We start from the raw sequence: 15987 nt of genomic DNA on the forward strand, positions 1-15987 counted from the left end.
ACTGACTATTACTACCTGAGGACACATCTTGACCTTTATTCACAACTCTGTGCGTTTTCCGTGGGTCTGCCTCTTCTGAGAGAACTCTGGGACTCCCCAGCCCTTGGTGGCATGGTTGTCACTGTCCCCTGAGTTTCCCAACCCACTCACCCTGAGCTACTTTCTCCCCAGCCAGGGGGAGCACACAGAAGGACTCTCACCACACGGGCAGGAGGCTTTATCCTATTGAGCCCTGAGGGATGGGCTGTGGTTCAGAGGATGAAGTGCAAAGCTGGGGCAGGCAGGGTGCCAGGGGGAGGTGTCTTTGGAGGAAAGAGGTGGAGACCACTCAGGTAAGGCATTGGATCTACCAGCAGCCCTCGCCCTGGTCACAAAGCTCCTCTGTTTCCCTCTACCCTTCTTGAGCCCTCACTCCCATTCCACCCCCGCCGCTGCCCAAGCACCTTCACCTCTCTGATTTCCCAGAGACTTTGCCAGAATAATCAAACCCTAGAGTAGAAGTGACCTTACAGATCCCTGGCTCCATCTCTCCTCACTTTACAAGTAAGGAAACAGAGGCCCAGAGACAGGAAAGAACTGCCCAGATCACACAGGGAGTCCGTGCTTAGTGGAGTTAGAACAAGGAACAATTTCCTTCCAGACTCTTGTTTTGGCTTTTTCCATACTGACTGTGGATCTTCCTTCTCCCCTCTCCTTTCCTCTCTCTCATTCTTTTCTCCCTTAAATACCTTGAGGATGAAGGAAGCTGGGAAGCCAGGACAGGACAAGGATAAGGCGATAAAAACATGTGGGAGTGGGAGCTAAGGACAGGAATCTGGGAGCCAGAGCAGGGAGACTGCAGTGAGCTGGTAAGGGCCAGGACCCTGGAGACAGGTGGGGTGCCAGGCAGGGCTGGGCACAGGCGGGAACACAGAGGGAGGGATAGAAAGACATGGACATGAATGGACAAGAGCTTTTGTTCCCAAGCCATTTGGGCATTTATGCCTCTGCCCTGGCCCTTCACCCCTGGGGTACTACCCCATCCCACCCACGAATCTCAGGCACCCACAGGCCACAGTCATCACTTCCTTTTCTTCTTCTCCTTGGCCAGCTTGGCCTCCTCAGCCTCCAGCTGGTCCTTGCTGAGTTTCATATTCTTCTTGCCCAGAGGAGTCTTGAAGTACCAGTCCTGGGTTGGTGGGGAAAGGAGACGCAAGGCTCTCAGATCCCATCCTTACCTCACCCCTCCCTTTTTATAGACCCTGTTTCCTCGGCAGCCTCTTCTTCCCTCCCCAAGCATCTGGGGGTCCTGTTAGAGCTGGGGTTCTCCTTGCTCCCCACTGAATACTCCAGGCCATGGTGTCAGTCATTCTCAAGGGCAAGCCCTCCGCCCTCCATGGCTGCATCCCCCTCTCCTGGGCTCCCAAGGCCATCCTACCCACCCAGGGATTGGGCACTGCCACAGAGGTATGGGTGCCAGCTGGTGCCAGAACAAACCAAAGGCTCCTAATATCTAGGTGGCTCTTTCAAGCTCTCACCCTCAGGGAAACTAGGTAAGATGGTCTACCCACAGACCCTACCCCTTGACCTTCCCTGGCGACTTCCGGCTCCCTTCCCAGTTGAACATTCATTTTGACCTGATCATCTTCTGGTAATATGGGGAAGCAGGGAGACGGATCCAAGGTGTGTTTTGGGAGGATGACTCCCCAAGGGAGTGGTGTACTCACTGCCTCCACCCCTGCAGCCTCACCTTCAGGGACTCCTCCTCCTCTCTGTACACTGGCTCTAGCTTCGCCAGATGTCCCAGGAACTCGGAAGCCACCAGGGACCGCTTGGACAGTCGCAGGAGCCGCCGCTTAGTCAGCACAGATTGGATGGTTTGGAGAATGTGACCAGGTGTGTAGCCATCGGAGACCTTGGCCAGAGCACTGATGTCCAGGTGCTGGGTCACCTGGCCTCCTTGGGTCTCTATCATGTGCTTCCAGAGCACTGCAGGCATGGGGGAGGACACAGGGCATAGAGGGGCATTGGGTACCAGGGTAGGGCGGGGCATCAAGGTCTGACTAACCTCTGCCTTGATCTGGAAAGAGCTTTGTGCTTCTGGAGAGCAGCTTCTCGCTCCCTGGGAAGGCATGGGACCCCAAGTGGAAAGGGTCATCTTCCCAACTTAACACAAGAAAATGGAGCCTCGGAGGATGCCAGCAACCTGGCTTTGGCAGGGGCAGCAGTTCCTGGACCCCTTCTCTGGCTGTCCCCATGTCTCCAGCCTCACCATAGCGAGAAGCATAATCGGGCCGGGGCATCAGGAGGATACGCTCATAGACCCGGCACAGGCCCCGCATGTCGGCCAGCTGTGGCTTCTCAGTCGTCCCGATTAGCATCACGCGGTCTCCAGGCATCAGCAGCTTCACGGCCTTGGTGAGGTCCTTCTTTATTCGTTTTGGGTCCATCTGCAGCAGGGAGAGAGGACCGGTGGGGCCAGGACACAGTGACTGGGTATATGGGGCTCCTTGAGTTCTCAGAGCACCCCTAGCAGGGGGTGGGGAGAGACTGTCCACCCTGCTTGGAGACAAGAAGATAAGGCATGAGGAAGAGAGGAGATGTGTCCAAAGTCACAGAGGGTGAGGTTTGGCGTGACTTGAACAAGCCTAAACCTTCCGGCCTTGCCCTGAACCTCGTCCTGGGCTCATGCTGCCAGCCTACACGACCTTCATGCCCATGCTTCCTCACCTCTCTCTCTTCTTTTGGGACCTTCTTATAGAAATTCTTCTCAGCATTTCCAATCCAGATCACAGAGGGCTGTAGGAGCCGGGCTACCTAAATGGGTCAGAGAGTAGAAGTCAGTCACTGGATGTCCCTGAAGAAGGGTTACATCCCCACCTGGTCAGAAACCAGGATCAGGGCTGGCCTTGGACAGTGGCTGACTTTAGAGCCCCCAGCCTCCACTCCCACATCCTGCCAGCCCCACCTCCCACCTGTTGCATGTGCATCACACCTTGGTGTGAACCTGAGTAACTGCCCCCCATGGGAAGGGAAGACACTGCATATTAAGCCTCATCTTACCATGAAAAGGAACTGCTATGTCTCCCCACTTCTCCCCCCCCCACCATCACAGGGGCTTCAGGGGAAACCAAGCTCCCAGCAGCGGTTGGTAGGGAGACCTCACCAGTTCAGATCCTGAAATCACACCAAATAAGCCGATAGGTGACCTCTTAGGCATTAAGCCCACCCTGCTCTGTTGTCACAGATCTGAGAACCAGAAAGCCAAAAGTCGGGGAGCTCCAGACCTTAAAGACCATGTGTACTATCATCTGCGTCCCATTCTTGCCAGGATATTTGCCCAGCAGGTTGCCAGGTGACAGGTCAAACAGGTTGGCACCAGTTTCTGTGCATACGGCCTGGACCAGCATCTTCTTCCCCATGCCAGAGGGGCCTACCAGGAGGATAGAGCGGATGAGGGGAGCCATGGCGTGGATATCTGGAGAGCCTGAGGAGAAGGAAACAGAGGCCAGAGGCAGGCGATGGGCCAGCAGCAGGGGTCAGGATTGGAGGAGACGCTGTGTGAGGTCGGGCCAAGGGCCTGGGGTTGGGGAGGAGGAGACTCAGATCACGGTTATACTACTTTTCCCCAACACCTGAGCAGTTCCCCTAGGCCTGTGAGCTGTGTGAACCTGAGTAACTGCCCCCCATGGGAAGGGAAGACACTGCATATTAACAAGAGATTTGAAGGGCTTAGTGATCTCTATTTATTTATTTATTTTTGAGTCGGAATCTCAATCTGTCACCCAGGTTGGAGTGCAGTAGCATGCTCATAGCCATGGCAGCCTTGACCTGTTAGGCTCAGGCCATCCTTCTGCCTTAGCCTTCTAAGTAGCTGGAACTACAGATGTGTGCCACCGTGCCCACTTAATTTTTTTTTAATTTATTGTAGAGACAAGGTCTTGCCATATTGTCCAGGCTGGTTTTGAACCCATAGGCATTCCTCTTGCCTTTGCCTCCCAAAGAGCTAGGATTATAAACATGAACCATGGCACTTGGCTTTTTTTTTTCTTTTTTTGAGTTGGGGTCACTCCATTGCCCAGGTTGGCTTGCGGTGGCATGCCTGCAGCTCACTGCAGCCTCAACCTTCTGGGTTCAGGCAGTCCTTCCACCTTAGTTTCTGGAGTAGCTGGGGCTATAGGCACTGCCACCAAGCCTGGCTAATTTTGTAATTTTTTGCAGAGAAAAGGTTGTCTAGGCTGGTCTTGAACTCTTGAGCTCAAGCAATCCTCCTGCATCGGCTTCCCAAAGTGCTGGGATTACAGACATGAGCCACTGCACCCAGCCATGATTTCGATTATGAAGAGCTAGCTGTATGTACAGTCAGGAGGGAATCTGCTGGGCCCTTCCAATGTCCTTTCTGTTTTCCATACCACCCACTTCCACTTCTGGATCACAATGGGGTGGAATTAAAAAGCATGCGATAAACTGCTTCAGAGACATCTCTAGCTCTGTAGCTAACGGGGGTGCCAGGCTGGTCTTCTGGGAGTGGGACAGACTATGGGTTGTCACTTGGATTGAGTAAAGGGTTGGTAATGTGGGCTTCTCAGGAGGTCAAGGGCCCACATGGTTTATGGAGTGGTTCAATCTGGGTGTGACCTCCAGCAGGGCCTGGGGAGGGCAGGAGGACCTGGGGATTGGAAGCCCAGGCTGAATGTGCCCGCCTCAGCCACCCTACCCTGCAGTCCACCCGAAGGGCCACCTGCCCAGTGCTGGCTCGTCACTCTCCCCAGGGTCTCTCACCAAGCCGAAGGACCGCATACAAGGCTATGTTCTGCCGTATGTCAAACAGGGAGGGCATGGGCAGCTTGTTTGCCAGAGTCAAAGTGGATCCAAGATAGAGGCAGTCACCTGAGGGGACAGGTGGCCACCTAGTGAGTGGTAAACAGCCTCAGGGAAGGTGTGACCGCTGGGTCAAGGGTGGTGGGAGTCTCAGGCACCATTCCTCAGGCTGGGAGCAGGCGTTAGGAAAGGGGTCTCACCAATATAGTCTTTCAGTGTTACTGTCTCACTCTTCTTTAGAAAGCCAAAAGTGACAAGTTCTTCATACAGTGAGTCCACAGACCTGGCAGAAGATGACACAGGAAGACCCCAAAGACATTAACAATCAAAGACAAAAGAAAATGGAGACAATCCTCAGCAAAAAAAACAAAAACAAAGCAGGAGGTATCATACTTCCAGACTTTAAACTTTATTATAAAGCTACAATAATCAAAACAACCTGGTATTCGTACAAGAACAGACATACAGACCAATGGAACAGGATAGAAATTCCAGCAGCAAAACCTCAATTTCTCAACCAACTCATCTTCGACAAAGCCTCTACCACCAATCACTAGGGAGAGGAGAACCTATTCAGTAAATGGTTCTGGGAAAACTGGCTGACCACATGCAGAAGATTAAAACAAGATCCCTACCTATCACTATACACAAAAATCAACTCTAAATGGATCAAAGACCTAAATGTAAAACCTCAAACTATAAGAACCTTAGAAAATGCAGGCGACACCATTATGAAAACTGGAACTGGCAACCAATTCCTGATCAAAACCCCAAGTGCCCATGCCATAAGAGATAAGATAGACAAGTGGGACCTCATCAAACTGATAAGCTTCTGCACAGCCAAAGAAAACCAACATTCAAGAGAGCGGGGAGACAGCTCACAGACTGGGAAAAAATATTCGCCAACTGTATGTCTGACAAACCCTAACATCTAGGATCTACAAGGAACTCAAATGTGCCAAAAAGAAAAAAAAAAAAAAAACAGCCCCATTACAAAGTGAGCAAATATATGAATAGACAGCTCTCAAAAGAAAACATACAAGCAGCCGGGCTCAGTGGCTCAGCCTGTAATCCCGCGCCTTTGGGAGGCTGAGGTGAGTGGATTGCCTGAGCCCGTGGGTTTGAGACCCGCCTGGGCAGCGAACCTCATCTCTACAATAAATCAAAAAATATCAGCCAGGCATGGTAGCGCATGCCTGTAATTCTGGCTACATTGAAGGCTGGGGCTGAAGGATCGTCGGAGCCCAGCAGGTCGAGGCTGCGGTGGCTGGGAGTGGTCACGCACTCCAGTCTGGGCGACAGAGTGAGACTCCAACTCAAAAAAAAAAAAAAAAAGAAAAAGAAAACATACGAGCAACCAATAGATACATGAAAAAATGCTCAGCCTCACTAATCATCAAAGAAATGCAAATTAAAACTACACTGAGATACCACCTAACTCCAGTCAGGATGGCTATCATCAATAACTCAAAAAACAACAGATGCTAGAGAGGATGTGGCTAAAAGGCAACACTTCCACACTGTTGGTGGGAGTGTAAACTAGTACAGACTCTGTGGAAGACAGTGTGGCGATTCCTAAAAGATCTAAAAATCGACCTTCTATATGACCCTGCAATCTCCCTAGTGGGAATATACCCAGAAGAACTCGAATTACTCTGTGAAAAAGATACCTGCACATGCATGCTTATCACAGCATTGTTCACAGTAGCAAGAACATGGAACCAACCATACCACCCATCAAAAGAAGATTGGAGCTGGGCTCGGTGGCTCAGCCTATAATCCCGCGCCTTTGGGAGGCTGAGGTGAGTGGATTGCCTGAGCCCGCGGGTTCGAGACTCGCCTGGGCAGGTGAGACCTCATCTCTACAATAAATCAAAAAGTTAGCCGGGCGTGGTAACGCGCGCCTGTAATTCTGGCTACTCGGAAAGCTGAGGAGGAAGGATCGCCGGAGCCCAGCAGGTCGAGGCTGCGGTGGCTGGGAGCGGCCACTGCACTCCAGTCTGGGCGACAGAGTGAGACTCCAACTCAAAAAAAAAAAAAGAAGATTGGATTTTTTAAAATGTGGTACATCTCCATGATAGAATATTATGCAGCCATAAAGAACAAAATCATGAACCTGGATGGTCTTACAGTCCATAATACTGAGTAGTCTTTCACAGAAACAAAGAACTGAGTATCACATGTTCTCACTCATAAGCGGACCTTGAACAATTAGCATAATACTGTAAGAAAAGGATTGACAGTAGCAGGAAACAGCCAGGATGGGGGTGGGGTAGCGGGATTAGCAGTAGAGGGAATCTGCCTGGAGAAGGGGAGGCACACCTCATCAACAAGGGTACCTGCATAGTGAACATCCGTATACCTAATCCTGAATTGTACCCCACATCTTTAAAATAAAAAAATTATAGGCTTAAAAAAAAAAGAGAGAGAGACCCGCCTGGGCAACTTGGCAAGACCTCATCTCTACAATAAATCAAAAAATTATTAGCCGGGCGTGGTAGCGCGCGCCTGTAGTTCCAGCTACTTGGAAGGCTGAGGCGGAAGGCTCGCCGGAGCCCAGCAGGTCGAAGCTGCGGTGGCCGGGAGCGGCCACTGCACTCCAGTCTGGGCGACAGAGTGAGACTCCAACTCAAAAAAAAAAAAAAGAGAAAGAAAATGGAGACAAAGATGAGGGAAACTGTTGGCATGAGAAGAGGGGATAAGTGGTCCTCCTCCCCAACATTCTGTGGTCAAAAAACGTCACCAGGCTTGGCAGCTCACGCCTGTAATCCCAGCACTTTGGGAGGCAGAGTTGAGAGGATTGCCTGAGCCCAGCCAGTCCAGACTGCGATGGCCATGAGCATGCCACTGCACTCCAGCCTGGGCAACAGAGTGAGACTCTGACTCAGAAAAAAATGTCTAGAGTGCTCCTGGTCAGACAGAACCAGAAAGTGCAGCACCAAACTACTGTCCCAGAGGCAGGCCTCCCAACGTGGGTGCTCTGTGAGAGGGATGTGGGAAGGATGGTGACCTCTGTGACATTCTCTATCAGTCTGCTCACTGCCCAAAGGTCCACCATTGGAAACTCAGTCACGCTGGGCACAGTGGCTCAAGCCTGTAATCCCAGCACTTTGGGAGGCCAAGGCAGGAGGACTGCCCGCTCAGGGGTTCGAGACCAGCCCGGGCAACTTGGTGAGACCTCGTCTCTACAGTAAATCAAAAAATAAGTCAGGCGTGGTAGCACATGCCTGTAGTTCCAGATACTGAAGTGGAAGGATCGCCTGAGTCCAGCAGGTCGAGGCTGTGGTGGCCATGAGCGTGCCACTGCACTCCAGTCTGGGTGACAGAGTAAGACTTCAACTCAAAAAAAAAAAAAGAAGAGGAAGAAAAGAAAGAAACCCAGTCATGAGGCTTAATTGCTGCCCTCTTTTTAGAAACCACATTTGGGATGTAAATCCTCCTGGGAGGGGCAACCATTAAAGTGGCTAACATCAATGTGCTCATGACCCCTCTTTGCCAAAGGAGTCAGCAGAAAGGGGCCACTGATCAGTCCCTCAATGCCCCGGAGTGAGAAGTCCAGGAGGAGATGGCTTTGGCAGCGACAGAGCTAATTAAGGCAAAGGCTTAAGGGAGGATCTGGAAGTGCTGGAGCCATGACCATAGAGTTCATCTATATGTCTTATTCTGCATTATCATTTTCAGAGTCCTTTTTTAGGCCTTTACTTGAACCTTATGGCTATCGCAATAGTTTAGCAGGACAGGTACTTGGCGAATGAGGCCAGGGAGTCAGAGAGGTGAAGTGACTTTCCCAAGGCCACATAGCAGCAGAACCAGGACCAGCAGTCAGGTCTGTCCTGGAATGGGACTCTCTATACCACCACGACCATGCAAGGTGGGAACGGTAGGGTCTACTACCTGTCTGGGGTCAGATCTTTTTCCTTCTTCTTCCCGGTTTTCTTCCCAGGCTTTTTCTAGTTAGGAGCAAGAGTATATATAGATCATTGTGTTCTGTGCCTTGGCTTCCGCTGTGTGCCCTCGCTGCCCAGCCCCAGCCCTAGCCTCTCGTCTCACCTTTGGAGCCTTAAAGGGTCTTTCCTCCTCCTTGTCCACAGCCAGACGCAGCTTCTTCAACTCCTGGCGCATCAGCTCATCCACCTGGGGGAGATAGCGGAGGGATGTGGCAGGTGGGCGAGGTGAGGAGGCAGGAGGCGATGGAGAGGAGGGGAGGAGTCTCACAGAAGACCAGATGAGCCTGGTAAAGGCAGTGGAGGCAGCCCCTCTGCCATCCCACATGTGCTTATGCACGTCTCCCTCCCTTCCTGCAGCGTCCATATCCAGCACTAATCTACAACCTGCTTTCCCATGAATCTTGCTCTCAATGATCAGCAATGTGAGAAGAAGCCCTCAAGATGGAGTTCAAGCCTGAGATCCACCCCGTGTAGTCTCTGTGACCTGGGGCAGTTATATAACCTCTTAGCTTCAGTTTCCCATGTGTATGATCCAGAAAACTATGGTACCTCCCTCATGGGGGTCTTACAAAATATCACATGATTGAATATTCCTAAAGTACATGCTAAGGGTGGAACACGTTATCAGAGAGCTCCTGAGGACGGTGGTGTGTGGACACCCAGTGGCAGGCCCAGTCTGACCCCAGCTCAGAGCCCCTACCATGCCTTCCACATCCCTGCTGTGTCAGGCACCCCAGGGAGAAAGGGGGACCAGGGGGAGGCAGAGGAAGGTAAGGACTGACATGGGCAGCAGGTGGTGGTAGGGCCATGTACGGAGGCAGCGAGGTCTACAAAAGATGAGCTGGGGACCCAAGCAGGGGCACTGAGGATAAGAGGGAGGCAGATAGATGGGCAGGGAGGAACCTGGAGTGGGCTGGAGGTGCCTGGCATGGAAACAGGATGCGGAGGAGCAGCATGCACGGAAGCCCTACCCAGCGCTCACACCTGTATCCGAATCTCCTGCTCTACTTCCTTCCTCTTTGCCTCTCGGAGGGTCTCAGAGTCAAAATTCTCACCAGGGTATAGACGGTCATACCGGTTCTTCCACGTGTCTAACCGCAAAAGATAAATGAATGCGTGAAGGTCAGAGTTCCGGGTGTACACACACATGTGTGCACACACACACACTCATGTACACACACAGGCCAGAGACGTGGTCCTGCCTGGTTAACCTGTCCTCACCCAGCCACCTGGCACTGCTTCTACTCAGACCACAGAAAGAAACTTGACACCCAATGCCTGTGACCACAGGATTCAGACACAGACCCATAACACCTCCATCCAAGGAATCACACCACCCCTCCCTCTCCCTGTGGTGTTACTCTCTCAGGCTACACATCAACACTGCTACCTCCTGGTCATGTGGCGGATCCCCACTTTCCCTAGGACCCAGGGGCCCAGACCCCCAAAAGGCCCAGGTTTCTCCTTACTTACTTAAGTATTCTTCATGACCCGCACTAATCACAGAAACAAATTTGGATGGCAACACTTGCAGCACTGTATCTGCTTCCTAGAATAGAAACATCCTTTGACCTTGACCCCATCACCTCCACCTATCACAGACTCCCACCCTGATTTTACCTTGACCAGCCTTCCTACCTCGACTTTTCCCAGACTCTATTCTTTCCTACCCACTCGCTACACATGTCTGGGAGGTATCTTACCCCTTTCTTGGCCTTTTCGTCCTTTCCTTTCTTCTTCTTCTCTTTTTTATCCTTTTCTTTTTCCTTACTTTTGTCTTCTTCCCTTTTTTTGCCCTCCTGGGCCTGTAACTCCAGTTCCATTCTCACCTGTGACCAATGACAAAAGACATTTCAGGTTGGACACAGTGGCTCACGCCTATAATCCCAGCACTTTGGGAGGCAGGCAGGAGGATTGCTTGATCTCAGGAGTTCAAAACCAGTCTAGGAGCGGGTGTGGTGACTCATGCCTGTAATCCCAGCACGTTGGCAAGAAGATTGCCTCAAGACCAGCCTGGAAAACTTGGCCAGACCTTGTCTCTACAATAAATAAAAAAATAAGCTGGGCGTGGCTGTGCATGCCTGTGGCTCCAGCTACTTGAAAGGCTGAGGCAGAAGAATCACCTGAGTCCAACAGGCAGAGGCTGCAGTGGCCATGAGCATACCACTGCACTCCAGCCTAGGGGACAGAGTGAGACTTCGACTCAAAATTAAAAATAAATAATTGGGTGTGGTGGCGTGCACCTGTATTTCCAGCTACTAGGAAGGCTGAGGCAGAAGGATCATCTGAGCCCAGCAGGTCAAGGCTGTGGTAGCTGTGATTGTGGCACTGCACTCCAGCCTGGATGACAGAGTAAGACTCTTACTCAAAAAAAAAAAAAAAGATGTTTCAGAGAAGAAGTAAGTGGGCCAAGGGTTTATCCCCATGGCCAGGGTGACTGATGTGGTTAGGATGGCTGAGAGCTCAGGCACTCCACTGGGGTCCAGGGAGAAAGTGTGCCTGCCTGAGAAGGAGGGTTCTGATCAGAGTTGTTGCTCTCTGCTGGACCACAGGGATCTGGAGCCACAGCAATCTCTCCAGACATATTTCCTCTCCCTAGCCAGGGATGCCTTCAGTAGCCACAGGTAAACTCCTTGCTTTTCTTCCCCATGCCATCTTTCTTGTGATCTATATTCCCTCTGGCCACCTCTGCCTTCACTGAGGTTAACCCCTCCCCCAACCTCACTGACACTGTCAGCTTACATTCACCACTCTCTGTAACCTCAGGCTTCAGCTACCACAGAAAACCTCCAGTCTCCACCTCCAAGGTACCTGTTCGGGAGTTTTGTCTGCAAAGATCAGGGAGGATCCACCTAAAGACTCATCTGGATAATCAGGGAAACGGCCGGTGAGGGCACTAAAGACATAAGATGGAGAAATAGATGCATGGTTGGATAGATGGACAGATGGAGGAACAGGGGATGGGTGGGTGGGTGGATAGATGGATGAAGGGAGGACAAAAGGACAAGTGGGTGGGTGGATGGATCGATAGATGTATGGACAGATCGATGGGAAGGTGGATGGACAGATGGATGGATAGATGGATGGACGGACGGACGGATGGATGAACAGATTAATGGGTGGGTGGGTGGATGGAAGGATAGACAGACTGATGGGTGGGTAGATGGATAGAAAGATGGAAAGATTAACAGATGGGTGAATGGATGGATGGGTGAATGGCTGGATGGATGGATGGGTGGATGGATGGATGGGTGGATGGATGGATGGATGGATTGATGGGTAGGTGGGTGGATGGAAGATGGACAGATTGATGGGTGGGTAGATGGATAGATGGATGGAGAGATCAATGGATGGATGAATGGATGGATGGATGGATGAACAGATCAATGGGTGAATGGATGGATGGAAGGATGGATGGATGGATGGATGGATGGATGGATGGATGGATGGATGGATGGATGGATGAACAGATGGTTGGGTGGATGGAGAGCTGGCTAGAAGGATGGGTGGATGAATGGATAGATAGGTAGAGAAAAGGGTGGAAAAAGATAGGAGCAGGGAGATAGAAGGAGAGAGAAGGAATGAATAGTTACAAATGGAAAGGGCAGATTGCTCAGGGGGCATCCACAGATGCTTTCTCCAACCTATCCTGGCATTTTCTCTCCCCTCATGGAAAGGAAAAGTCAGGTGTGATCCCATATGTTGGAGCCCAAGATTTAAACCAAGAGTTTTAGCAATGTGTTGGGGGACTAGGGGCGGATGGAGAAAAGGGCCAGATTGAACAAAAGGGCAGAACAGGCATGAGGATGGGGTAGGAGTAGCCTCTGGGGACACCGGGACAAGGAGGGAATGAGAGATTAAGGGGAAGGTCAGCTGAGGCTGAGGACACTGACTGGCACTCAATAAACCACTGTCGGATTTGCTCCTTCATTTTCTCCTTCATGTCAGGCCCCTCTGTCTCTGTGAGAGAGTCGTGGGCCTTGGCCATTGCCGCCTGGAACTCCTCCTCCTTTTCTATCTGGTGGAGCCTCCGGACATCGTCTTTCAGGGTGGCCTGGAACATGATGTTCAGGGGCTCCACCTGGCTGGGCAAGGGGAGCTGGGGGAGTGGAGAGAGAGGTTAAGGGGCTCAGGTGTGGGAGTGGGAGGGCCAGCATCTCATCTGGAGTCAGCCCCAGGCTTAGGCACACACATCTGCCCCCAGTTCCTACCCCAACGCCCCACAAACGCGAGGCCTCACACACCCACACAGAACAGTGGGCATGCCCGTGTCAGGAGAAACTGTGTTTGGAGCTGAAATTCATCTGTGTAAATTACTCTGATAATGAGTTTGCTAGACGCATCCGGACTGGCCCCCCCGCCGCCCGATCCCCCAACACACCCTCCCCTGGAGCCTCCAGTCCCAGCCCCCGCCCGCACCCCCACCCTGCGACCGAGTTGGCAGCCGCTCTCGCAGCCACTTTCCCGCCTCATTGGCTCCCAAATGTATTTTAAATATCACTCTGCACAGAGACAATTACTGAAAACGCTGAGCTCACACTGTTGATGGGCCTGGGCGGCCAGGCTCATTCCTCACCCACTGCTGTGCCACGGCCCCCTCCCCACAGAGGCCAACCCCCGCCTTCCTCTGCCTGTTTTTGCTTCCTGGGGGTCCAGCTCTCCAGCCTCCAACAAGTCTCTGGCCTGAACTCCCATGCAGAGCCCCAGCTCCTCCCTCCTCCTGAAGCCCCAGGCCTCCAGCGATAGCCAGCCCAGCCTGCCAAGACATACCGGCTCTACTCTGTGTGCTGCCAGCCCTGGGCAGGCTCCCTTCCCTCGAACCCCTCCAGTACCCAGCTCAGGCCCCTCCCCAGCTACCTCAGTCAGCCAGGCCTCCATAGGCTCTTCCCAGGGCAGAGCCCCTCTCCCAGAAAGGCTGACCCTTACCCCTGGCATGGCCTTCCTTTCCCAAATCAGTGGAGATTAGTGGGACAGGAGAGCAGTCAGAGAGCAGGGGACAGACAGATTCAAGGAGCAGGGCCTACCCACTCTGCCTGCACACAGGCACATACACAGGAGCCTCTGCCTCACCACCTGCACTCCCCCATGAGTCTCACACTCACACTGCACAGTCCATACTCCTCTCTGTAGAGCAGAGGAAAAGCGAGTCCAGAGCCCCAAGAGCAAGTGGGGAGCCTGTGTCCCAAAAAGCCCTGGTTTAGGGAGCATGTCCCAACACCAACACAGCTCCTGGTGGTTCCCCAAGGCTACAAGAGGTTTGGAGGCCATGTGGGTGCTCCCACTGGCCTTGTGACCTCCTCCCTCTGCTGGCCCAACCATGAAGCCCCTCCTTCTAGCTGGGGCAGGGATATGGGGTCCAGAATGCTCTGCGCTATACCCCTCACCCTGCTCCATGTGAGATCTTTCCAGGGGTTCTACAAGAGGGAAGGATATAAAGAGACACGGCTCAGTGGCTCTCCCATGATCTCCTCCCTGGTGTGAGTGGAGGGCAGCGTGCGTGGTGTGAGGCCAGAGAGGGGCTCTGGGGCGGGCCCCCTGCCCTGGCCAGCCCTGTGCTCCACTGCCCCTTACCCCTGGCATGGCCCCGGTAGCCAGGGTGGGCTCACCATGCCAATGAACTCCATCTCTGTTCTCCGGTCCCGCTGAGTTTGTCTCCTCTGCAGGTAGCCCTTCCACACCTGGAGGCAGGGAGGGGACAGGTGGGACACAGACACTTTCCACCCTGCATTTTTGCAGGGACACGGCTCAGGGGTTCAGGCCCTGGGAAGAGGATCAGCTACTCTTTCAGCGAGGGCCCAAGAGGGTCATGGCTAGAGGAGTTTAGGGTGGGGTGGGGGAGCCCTGGGGAAGGCCAATCAGGGGAATGCTGAGTGGGAACAGTCCGGAAGAGGGTGGTTTGGGGTAGCCATCTAGCTCCAATGCCCCCCCAGAAATTCCCTCCTTCCCATCTCCACTCTAATCTGCCGTATCTTTTGAAGCACAAGTCAGAGCTCAAGCACCGCTCCTTCCAAGAAAGGTTCCCCACACTCCTGGTCAGAATTCACAGAGTAGTTGGAATGAATATTTGACTCTGCCCAGGCACACAGACATCAGCACTGTAGTGACCATGGAGCTCTTTGAGTTAATCCTACATTTTTGACCCAAGGGAACAGGCCATGACCTCTCTTAGGCCCAAGAGCCTGTCAGTGCAGATCTGGAGTCTTTCTCCCAGGCCCAGCCACTTTTAGACCCAAGGGCCACTCAGATCCTGCTCCCGTAGCAGGCCAGAGGATAGGGATGGTGGGCAGAGGAAGGCAGGGCTAGAGCCAACCAGCCCTTTTCATCTGTTTGGTGGCAACTCCAGGAGTAGGGGCTGGCTCCTGTACTTCTTATCTGGGCTTCACCCTCCCAGTTCTCCCCCATCATCCCCCACCCCCTTGACAAGGTCCTCCATACATTCTTTCGGTTTATCAGTGTTCTGGGCGACTCTTAAGACTAGAGAGCAGTACTCCTGTACTCTTGACATCTGGCAACAGGCACAAAATACTTGGTTTGGCTCTCAGGGGATGTGAGCTTCTCTATCTTTGGGGGCCCATTCTCCTTTTGTACTTCTTTTTTTTTCTCCATAAGAGATAAGATAAACAAGTAGGACCCTTTCTTTTTTGCTTTAGTGAGCCCTGCAGTCAAGAACTTCCTTCTCAGCTGGACACGGGCACAGTTATCCCAGCCTAGACAGGGATGCTTGGCGTACAGATTAATAATGTACAGTCTATCCCATTTGGATCTATCCCATTTGGAGAGGCTATATCGTCACAGAGTCATTGTTGTTTGTCAGTTGGTTGGTTTGCTTTTGTATTTTTGTATGAAGGGGTTCTAAGTTTCCTCTAGGGTTCTAGAAGTCAGAAGTTTTTGAGGTATTGGAACTTGAGAGAGAGAATGGAAAAGGAGGTGGGCTTGAGAATGAGAGCCCACCCCAGGTTAACAGTTTCTGGAAAGAAAAAGTGGCAAGAGGCTTCGTGGGACAGGGCAGGGCCAGTGGCCTCAGGGGCAGCAACAGCTTGGATTTTCCCAGGGCTCCTCCAGTCTCTGGTTAACCATTACCACACCTGGAGTCGACTGCATTCTAGGGACTGATGGGGGAGGCCACGTCCACACATTGGGGTGGACAGCAAAGGATGGCCCAGAAAGGTGCAGAGTGGCTGTCCAGAGCAAAGGAGAGGTAACAATCAGGGTGTAAGAATGCTCTGGGGCGGGCGGGCGG

General features: G+C 52.4%; 1 protein-coding gene across 1 annotated transcript in view; it reads right to left on the reverse strand.

The window, feature by feature from the left end:
- Positions 1-953: 953 nt before the first annotated feature.
- Positions 954-15987, reverse strand: part of IQCA1L (IQ motif containing with AAA domain 1 like) — an 18836-nt gene continuing 3802 nt past the window's right edge. Inside the window, exons 5-19 of the mRNA XM_021706272.1 lie at positions 14354-14425; positions 12641-12846; positions 11559-11643; positions 10451-10576; positions 10221-10296; positions 9732-9838; positions 8851-8934; positions 8695-8750; positions 5001-5083; positions 4762-4869; positions 3267-3466; positions 2710-2796; positions 2252-2429; positions 1730-1968; positions 954-1168 (exon numbers count right to left, since the gene is read on the reverse strand). Coding sequence (XP_021561947.1) covers positions 1061-1168; positions 1730-1968; positions 2252-2429; positions 2710-2796; positions 3267-3466; positions 4762-4869; positions 5001-5083; positions 8695-8750; positions 8851-8934; positions 9732-9838; positions 10221-10296; positions 10451-10576; positions 11559-11643; positions 12641-12846; positions 14354-14425 — 1815 coding nt within the window. The 3' untranslated portion in view covers positions 954-1060. The remainder of the gene's footprint in view (positions 1169-1729; positions 1969-2251; positions 2430-2709; positions 2797-3266; positions 3467-4761; positions 4870-5000; positions 5084-8694; positions 8751-8850; positions 8935-9731; positions 9839-10220; positions 10297-10450; positions 10577-11558; positions 11644-12640; positions 12847-14353; positions 14426-15987) is intronic.

This window comes from Carlito syrichta, unplaced genomic scaffold, assembly GCF_000164805.1.
Source record: "Carlito syrichta isolate Samal-C Ts95f unplaced genomic scaffold, Tarsius_syrichta-2.0.1 Scaffold315400, whole genome shotgun sequence".
Taxonomy (NCBI): domain Eukaryota; kingdom Metazoa; phylum Chordata; class Mammalia; order Primates; family Tarsiidae; genus Carlito; species Carlito syrichta.